At 43.5% G+C, this 9,947-nt stretch overlaps 1 protein-coding gene across 1 annotated transcript in view; it reads left to right on the plus strand.

Moving 5' to 3' along the window:
- The window catches only part of TRPC7 (transient receptor potential cation channel subfamily C member 7), a 141,248-nt gene that overhangs the window by 106,730 nt on the left and 24,571 nt on the right, over positions 1 to 9,947 (plus strand). Inside the window, exons 6-7 of the mRNA XM_006753530.1 lie at positions 1,179 to 1,412; positions 5,391 to 5,655. Coding sequence (XP_006753593.1) covers positions 1,179 to 1,412; positions 5,391 to 5,655 — 499 coding nt within the window. The remainder of the gene's footprint in view (positions 1 to 1,178; positions 1,413 to 5,390; positions 5,656 to 9,947) is intronic.

Raw genomic sequence — 9,947 nt, forward strand, 5'->3', positions numbered from 1 at the left:
AGAGATACAGAGGCAGAGCTGCCGCAAACAGATTGTCAAACTGCAGCAGGGAGGCCAGGGAGGGTTGGGGGGCAGGAGGGAGGGGGGTAAGAGATCAACCGAAGGACCTGTATGCATGCATATAAGCATAACCAATGGACATAAGACACTGGGGGGTAGGGGAGGCCAGGGGATTGTCAAGAGCGGGGGGAAATAAAGAACACATATGTAATACCCTTTGTAATACTTTAAGTAATAAAAAAAAATGTAGTGCAAGACATACCATAAGCCACATATTTAATTTTAAATGAAATTAATATTTTATTTAACTTAAATTCTTATCATTACAACATGTGATTGATATGAAAAAGTGAGATATTTTACATTTTTTGTACTAAGTCTTCGAAACCTGGTGTGTATTTTACACTTATACAGCACCTCTCAATTCAACAGGCCATATTTCAAGTGCTCAGTATCCATGTGATTAGTTGCTCCCTACATTGGACAGTGCAGGTATGGAAGGATACACACCAAATTGTTAGTCTAGGCTACCTCACAAGGCTGTCTTAGAAGTGGAGTGGGGGAACTAGTAACACTTTGTTTATATACCTCTACATAGTTCAATATGTAAAAATGAGGACATCTGTCTTTAAAATCCAATAAGTTATAAAAAGATATTAAAAAGTTATGAGAGTAAGAAAAATATTAATAACTCAAAACTAACACTCACTAAAATAGTCATAGAAATATGGAGAAAAGCATTCTAACCTGGAAGGAAGAACATTTGGGTTCTAAGTCATATGTGGGACTTTCAAAAAGCCCACCTGCATCTAGGATTCTTCAGAAATGGATGATTTCTTAAGACCTCCCTGTTCTTCAAACGTATAAAAGTCATCCATTGTATTTCTCTTATATTGCCCTCAAGAATCTATCAATGGAGGAGAACTCCCTCCTCGCCTCTGGAGATTATCCAAAAGGAGAGGCACAGAATAGGTTTGTGAAACCTATTCTCACAGTCTGAGGATTTGCCGATTCTCAATCTGCCTTTTAAGATAGGTTTCTGTTTGTTGCTGGCTATCAACCTTCTCAGCTCCGAAGAGTTTTTATTTATATTTGTACCCCACTTCCGTCCATGCCCCCTGTAGTCACAAATGTCAAGGAAACTGAAAAATAAGCCTGACCTTCTCACTCTCCCACAGGGATGATTTGGTCTGAATGCAAGGAAATCTGGGAGGAGGGGCCGCGGGAGTATGTGCTACACCTGTGGAACCTCTTGGATTTTGGGATGCTGTCCATCTTCGTGGCCTCCTTCACCGCGAGGTTCATGGCCTTCCTGAAGGCCAGCGAAGCCCAACTGTACGTAGACCAGCACGTGCAGGACGACACACTACACAATGTCTCTCTTCCGCCAGAAGTGGCATATTTCACCTACGGTGAGTCCAAGTATTCCTACACATTCCTCCCCAGGCACTTCTGGGGCGTGGCCCTGGGCCCTTAGCTTGGCAGGTCCTGCAGCAGTTGGTCATCTGGAATGTTAATGTAGATACAACCTTTAGCCCCAAAAGAAAGTCCTAGTCACTGCACTGCAAGCTGAATTAGTGACTAAGAGAAACGAATCATTTTGTGTTAGAAAGGATAGATTTGTTTGGAAAAGGTTCTTGGAGCATTTCTGTGGGATGTTTTTTCTTTTTTAAAGAAAAATCTCAGTTCTGATGCGGATCCAGAAGCTTTTCCTTTCATGTTGGATCCCTGTGTTTTGTGCAAGGTCCTGGTTTCTCAGTTTAAAATATATTTTCTCGTAACAAGGTAGTGTCTTAGGAGATGCCTTAATTCTTTCAAACCACAAGGCCATACAGCGTGAGATACTAGATTGAAATTTTAGGAATAATGAGTTATAGGATCCATTTATTTTATGTTATTTTTTTTAATTTTTTTTAATATATTTTATTGATTTTTTACAGAGAGAAAGGGAGAGAGATAGTTAGAAACATCAATGAGAGAGAAACATCGATCAGCTGCCTCCTGCACATCTCCTACTGGGGATGTGCCCACAACCAAGGTACATGCCCTTGACCGGAATCAAACCTGGGACCTTTCAGTCCGCAGGCAGACGCTCTATCCACTGAGCCAAACCGGTTTCGGCAGGATCCATTTATTGAGGACCTACTAAGAGCTATGAACTGTACAGACATTTTATACTATAAATTGCAATTCTTGCAATAGCATTGCACGAGGGTTTTTAGTCCCATTTTATACATGAAGAAATAGGTTTTCAAGGCAGAGCTCACAATGTTCCCATGAATACAGGATTGCCTTGGATTGCAAGGGATCCAGGCCCAACATGAATTTGAAAACCATGCAAAAGGCACAGTGGTTATGTCCTCAGGCTTTGAAGTTAGACCTGAATTCAAACCTACTTCTGTAGGTTACTGTGAAACCTTGTTTATTTAACTTTTCTGATCATCCATTTTCTTTTATGTAAAGTTGGGATAATACATGTCAGAAAGTTTGTTTTGAGGAGTAAATAAGTCGGTTCATACGAAGAATATTGTACTGTATTCTGAAAATATTAAATGCTACTAAATAGTAACAGTTATTATCATACTACCTCTCGGGTCATTTCCTTGCTCAAACACTGTACTTTCTGTACTAAAGAGAGAGACGTGTGGGGAGAAGAAACAGTAAATATTTGTTATTATGGGTAAATTAGCTGGACATTTCATACACACTCACTAATGGCAACTGTTACATCATGAAGGGTTTGAATGTCAAATGTCACTGTTAGATAAAGCCACATGGCTCCTGTGACCACAGAATCTTCATTATCAGGTACAGCAATGATCTGCAGAGGGTTGGCCAATTACTGCAAAAGTTGAGTTGCTGCCTATATTCAATGTAGATTGTTATGCAGATTTTGGCTTTTAAATGTGGTAGGGAAATCCCCATTGAGAAATGGAGGGCCTTATAGTATTACAAATCATCCACTCTTCATTTATTGGTTTGAAAATTCAGACTTTTCAAAAGCAAGATGGTCTTCTATGTTTTCCCCTCTGTGCTGCTCAGGGTTCAAGGGAAGATGAGAGAATCTTGATACTGCACTGGGTCCTTTTCTTAATGCCATGATGCAGGCTTCATACTGTCCACTTGTAACTTCTAATCCTTTTATGGATTACGTTAAGGTCTCAGCCAACCCAAGCACTGCATATTTATTGCCCTTGCTTTTATGGTTCACTCCGTGCCCTTGGAAATCTTTTGGCTGTGTTCATTTGTGTTTCTGTTGTGGAGAAAGAATGCCCTCTTGTGGCCAGATAGGCAGTGGTCCCTTCCAACCTCTACAGTACTAAGTAGGCAGGTATTTTTCAGTTTAGGACAAATTTTCTCATGGAAATAGCTCCAAGAAGAAAATCCTTGTCTGAATTATCACAGAGCTGTTTGCTTTTACACCCATAACAACTCTTACAAGCCAATTCAAGGAGAATATTTTTCACTAAAAAGTCCGGACCTCGTCACCAAAGTCTGATGAAATTTAAATCTATCTTAGACTATAGGAGTGCCTTTCAGCTGAGGTTTAAGATGGTAAAATATAGGAGGAAGAAAAAATAATTCCTTTTGGTGTCTGTCTGAAGAAGCTAGGTCTTATTTTATACTATCCAAATGTTTTATTTATCCATAGAGGGCGACAGATATATTGGAAAAACATAATTTAGTCTCCTTGTTTTTTGTAGACTTCTGAGTTATGACCTTGATGAGAACATAGAGTCTATAATTTTATTATATTTCCAAATGTAATTTAAATGCACTACATGAAACTCTGTGGCAAACAGAGGCCTGTTTCCCTTACTAAAGATTTCTTACTGTTCTTTATTATTGTTTAACAGAGTCTAGCTTTGAAAATAAAGAATAAAATTCTTTCTCTTCCATCTCCCTTGGGGTGCCAAGACTTGCTATATAATATCTTTGTTCTCTGAATTTATTTGGCTCTTAAAAGGGCCCCATACCCCAAATCCAGCCTTTAAAATGGCAACAATATGTACTCTACAGGGCTCTTGTGAAAATTACAGCTAATGTAAATGTAAGGGCTAATTAAGGTTTCTCGGTGTTTCTCAGTTTAAGTTTCACTTCGCATTTCTCAACAGGGACACTACTGGCTTTTTTAGCAGGGCAATTTTCAATGGTGTGGGTCTGTCTGGAGCACTGCAAGACATTAGCATCACAGTAATACGCCTTCTCCATCATCATGACAACCGCAGACACCCCACACATTTCCCCAGGAAGAAGGAGCTGCCCTCATTTGAGAATCATTATATGTCTTGACACATAGTAGGCAGCTCATTAGAGAGAGATGCTGCTCCTTGCACCATTAGAACTGCAATAGGAACACTTTACAGGTTTGCTCTGCTGCAGGAATACAACCAAGGTAGCTCAGACCTTCACTGGTGACCACAAGCATCTCTCCAGCCTCGGACAAGTCCTAGGACTCTTGCCACCTAAAACAGGTCTGTCATAGCAAACTTGGTTGACTGGTCACCACTCTAGGGTTCCTAACTCAATCAAGTAACAACTCTCACAGACACACAGTGAGGAACACAACCCAGGAGCATTTCCTCAGGCAAGATCCTCCAGATTCCTGGCCCCCACGTGAGCTCACTTGTTCTGATTTGTGGCTAGTCTAAACTTGTGGTTAGGATTTAATTCTGTCATTTAACAGACGTTTATCAGCACCTGCTGTGTGCTAGACCCTTGTCCCCAGAAGCCCCTGAGTTACCTGGAATATGTTTTCCAGCTAAGCACTTTACACATATGATTTCATTTCATCCTCACCACAGCTCGCCTAGGCTATTTCCCAAGTTACAAATGGGGGAAATAAGACTCAGGAAGTTAACTAACTTGCTCAGAATCATACAGCCAGTGTGTAGAAAGGCCACTCTCAACCTCAGGTCTGTCTGACTCTAAGTCCATGCTCCTCCTCCTCCACCTACTCATAAATGGGACAGCCCCTGCCGATGGAGCTCAAACAGAATAGCAAGTAAACATGGTAAGTGCCTCAAACACATTATAGCAAATAGCATGGTAAGTGCCACAACAGGGGGTATACACGATGCTGTGGTGGAGTAGAGGAGAACAGGGAGGCTTCCCTATCCCATGGTGGGGTCAGAGAGGGGTTCCTGAAATTGATGACAGCTGAGAAAAGTCTTGAAGAATAATTGGGAATGAAATGGACCTTGAAGTGAGTGAACAATGTTCCGGGCAGATGGTCCAGCACATTCCAAGAGGGAGCATATTGGGATCAATTTAAAGACAAGGATGGGAATGGCATGTGATAAGGTTAGAGACTTCTAAAGATGACTAACTGGTTTCTCTTCTAGAGCACATCCTAGCCCCAGAAAGTAACCCAGATTGTTTTCATTTAGCCAGGGACAAGTGGTGGCCCTCAGACCCTCAGATCATATCAGAAGGGCTGTATGCAATAGCTGTCGTGCTGAGCTTCTCTCGAATCGCGTACATCCTGCCAGCCAACGAAAGTTTTGGGCCCTTGCAGATCTCATTGGGGAGAACCGTGAAAGATATCTTCAAGTTCATGGTCATTTTCATCATGGTCTTTGTGGCCTTCATGATTGGGATGTTCAATCTGTACTCCTATTACCGAGGTGCAAAGTACAACCCAGCGTTTACGACGTGAGTATCCCAGGGCTCCCCTGAGGTCTCTATGGGCTTTCTAGGAGTCTTTGAGAGTCTCTTGCAGGTAGCTCTTTGCAGAGACTCAGGTTTCCTTGGTATTTCTAAACATTAACGGCAACTTTATTCAAGGGGCTTTAGAGTTTGTGTTCTCAAGTTGGAGGAACAGAAGAGCTGGGTTCAATCCTCATTTTGCCACTTACACGCTGTATGTTCCTTAACTTCTCTGGTCCTTAGTTTCCCCATCTTTTTTTTTTTTATCTCTGCTCTCTTTTTTAAAAAAATGTGTTTATTTATTTTAGAGAGAGAGGAATGGATAGGGAAATAGAGAAACATCAATGCAAGAGAGAAACATTGATCAGCTCCCTCTTGCACATCCCACTCTGGAGATTTGAGCCCACAACCTGGGCATGTGCCCTGATGTGGACTCAAACGCCAGCCAGAGCAGTTTCTTCACCTTTAAAATAAGGTTAATACAGATAATAATAGTACCTGCTTAATAGGGATAGTGTGCTCTGGCCAGGTGGCTCAGTTGGTTGGAGCATTGTCCTATACACCAAAAGGTTGCAAGTTCAATTCCTGATCAGGGCATGTAACTAAGTTGTAGGTTTGATTCCTGGTTAAGGTACATATAGGAAGCAACCAATCGATTGTTTCTCTCACCTCTCTCTCTCCTCTCTCTCTCTCTCTCTCTCTCTCTCTCTCTCAACAGTAAAATATCCTTGTGTGAAGACTAAATAAATTCTTGAAAAAACAAAAATTTCAAAATATAAACTAAAATAAATATATACAAATCCTTGGGTGAGGATTTCAAGAAAATTAGGATACTGTGAAGATTCAATGAGCGGATATAGCTGCCACACACTAAGTTCAATAAATAGAAGGAACTATTATCACTACTGTTATTATTGGCTTAGCCTGTGTTGCCTAGAAAACAATGCTCTGGGAAAATCTTGCATGCCAACACACTAATGGAGAAAGAGAGTTGCAATCGAAATGAAATAAGACGATGGAAAATGCAGTGTGGGAGGAGGGAAAGCACATACTGGTTGCTAACTTGGCCACCATCTACCAGAACATAAAACTTGGTCATGACAGACTTCTCCGGGAAGACTAATGGAAATGCCACATCTCAGAATAGCCCATCAGGATGAGAAATCAAGAATTTATCAGCCAGATCTTTCCCATCTGCTATCTGTCATGAGTCAAAGTCACTGCCTAGGACATTAACTTGCCTGCACTTCCAGGGCAGCCCCTGGGGAAAACATATCCACATAGCATGGGAGGTAGGTCTGCTAGTGGGCACAAGTCAGCAGCTCTCCGTGCCTGACTGGGCGAGCCAGCACCTGTGCATGGCCACTGAGCAAGTCCTGCAGTATCATGTGCCTCAGCAGCAGTAGGGAAGGCCCAGGCGAGGGAAGCAAGAGGCATGTGGTATAAGCATGAGGCTGGGCAGTCAGGTGGATACATCAGGGCCCAGAAACAATTGCTGCAGACAGAGCAAGGCAGTGGCACAGCCTCCCCCACAGAGCTGGTGTCAGATCTCAGTGAGCCTGTCTCCCCAAAGACCTGTGTTCCTTTCCTCTGTGGGGGATGCCAGGTGTCTCCTGGAGAGGTTAAGTAGCACTGAGCAGTGGGCTAGTAGAAGAATATAGCAGACCTGAGCTTTCATTATAGCAAAGGATGACCTTACTAATGGCCAAGTCACTGGGCTTATCCGAGTTTGTGTCTGTGCAGACAAGAATAAATAAGACTTCCCATCTTACTCACAAATACCCCTTCGGTGATCAATGAGACAGTTTAGTAAAGTGCTTGAGGCACAGAAGTGTTTCATCCAGGTCCCACCCCAGGCCACCTAGGCCCAGAACTTCTCCCTGCCTTCCAGCTCCTGCCCAGAATCTCCAGCCATAGTCAGGTCTCCAGCCACAGGCACAGCAGCTGGGGCCAACAGGGTTAAGCACTTCTTGACATCTCTAAGAATCCAAACCCAATGCAATGAAACCCCATGCCCCGCCCAAGTGGAATTACCAAGAAGGGTGGGGCCTCGGTGCTGGTGAACCACAGAAGCTATTACTCTCTGAAGCAAAGTAGTAGTGTATGTTCACATAGAGCAAGTGCCTGGCCCAGTGCTGAGAAATGCACCTGAGGAGTACCTAGGTCCTCCCCTCAGCACATGCACCCCATGGCTCAGACAGACAAGGTTTTAGTCTGAGCTTTCATCTTATTAAGCAGTATGGCCTTGAGCAACTGCCCCAACCCCCTAGGCCTCAGTTTCCCCAGCTCTGAAGTGAGAACACTAAGATGATCAGCATCACAGGATTGCTATAAGGATCCAATAAGAGGAAATAGAACTGAATCCATCCTTGGTGTATAAGAAGCTTCAGTGAATGGTGGTGATCATAAAAGAGATGGTGAATGAGGAGTAAAGGAGAGGGTAAGCTGCAAGAAAAGGTACCTGTAGACTGATCTGGCTCCACAGGACCCTTTCTGGACAGGGGCCTAATTTACAAACTGTCTACCAGCTCAGGCCAAGATCATAAGTGAATCCGTTGTACTCCAAAACCCAGTGATCGACTGTGGAAGGAATTAAATCACCCAAAAGCACATTTGCTGTAGACCTGCTAGAGGCAAAGTTAAATGTATTCACTACGGGATGCACTGCTATTGAGCAACAGTCAAGATGTCAGTTGATAAACACAGGTTTCAACCCTTCATGGTCAGGCCCTGATGTCCCTCCTGTGTTTCCAGTCTAGCACAGTGGTCAGCAAACTCATTAGTCAACAGAGCCAAATATCAACAGTACAACGATTGAAATTTCTTTCGAGAGCCAAATTTTTTAAACTTAAAACTATATAGGTAGGTACATTGTTACTAACTTAATTAGGGTACTCCTAAGCTGGCCTTTGCTAAAAAACGTCCTCAATCTGATTGAGGTACATTAGCTGAGGTCGACCCCTTCCAACTCTCCCATCCACACTCGGCTTGTATACTTGTTTCGTCTATCGTTTGTCACCCGAGGAATGTGGATGGGAGAGTTGGAAGGGGTCGACCTCAGCGAACGTACCTCAAAACAATATACCTCCCCATGCTGCTGCGTATCCAGCGGCCCACCTGCGCTGCGTCTCCAGTCGCCTGACCAACTGACACCCCCACTTCTAATGCCACTTCTTCAAAATAGACTCGCCCAGGCCGAAACCAATTTCTGCGCATGGGCCACGAAGTTTCAAGTGCACTGTACGTGCGCGCCCGCACGTGGTATTGTGTGTAAGAGACACACTCAAGGGGCCAAAGAGCCGCATGTGGCTCGCGAGCCGCGGTGTTCTGACCACTGGTCTAGCACAATGCTTGAACACAGTATTGGTCACCAAGTGTTTCATTAACAAGAATGAGGGAATGAACAGGAGAAATGAAGCTAGATACGAGGCAGATTGGGAACCTGACTGTGTGGACTCTATCCCATTTCTACGCCACATTCCTGCACTGCCTGCCCACAGCTCCTCAGAGGTCAGTGCCGTGACACATGGGAAGATGGAAAAGGTCATGACTTAGAGCAGGACTGACCTGGCCACAATTCCCAGCTAGATGTAGCACAGCTAATCTATAGGGGAAAGGTGAAAAGAGGAGAAGGGGACAAAGCAATTGGCTTATCCCATGTGCTGGGAACCAAATAGAAACTTCCTAGACATGAGGGACCCAACCAAAGAGGACCCAGGCCCTTCAGGATGGGGAAGGGAAGGTGTTATGGTGGCAGCAAGTGCAGTGAAGAAAGGACAGGATATTTATCACCTTGGCAGCTCCTAAAATGGGATGCGCAGCTGTAAATAGGATTAGATTGAACAGGAAAACAGTCAATAGAGCAGTGAGGTGGAGAGGAAAGAATGGATTTTTGTAAATGCCACCTCTTACCTTTTGAATGCTCTCTGGAGCATGTCAGAGCTTAGAACCTTCTTTGATAAACAAAAGGCCACACTAGAGATAAGTGAGTCTTGTGCATTAGGCAACTCAGAAGTATTTTGAGAATCAGCTAAGCTGATGATAAAGACCAATGACCCCTCTCAGGTGAACTGCCGGAAGCCGGTCCATCCTTGCTGCTTGACACAGTTGCTGCAGGAAAGAAACATCTGCACAGCATATGTTTCAAGGGACCTGGCGTATATAGCATACTGTTCTTAATATGTTTGCTCCCCTTACCGCTGTGTGTTTTAACCAAGGTCACCTCTCCAAGAAAGGTTGTTTCCCCAGGTAGGGATTTTTCCCTGAAGTCAGGGAGGGGATAAAACTCCTTAACTAGC

This window comes from Myotis davidii, unplaced genomic scaffold, assembly GCF_000327345.1.
Source record: "Myotis davidii unplaced genomic scaffold, ASM32734v1 scaffold471, whole genome shotgun sequence".
Lineage (NCBI taxonomy): Eukaryota > Metazoa > Chordata > Mammalia > Chiroptera > Vespertilionidae > Myotis > Myotis davidii.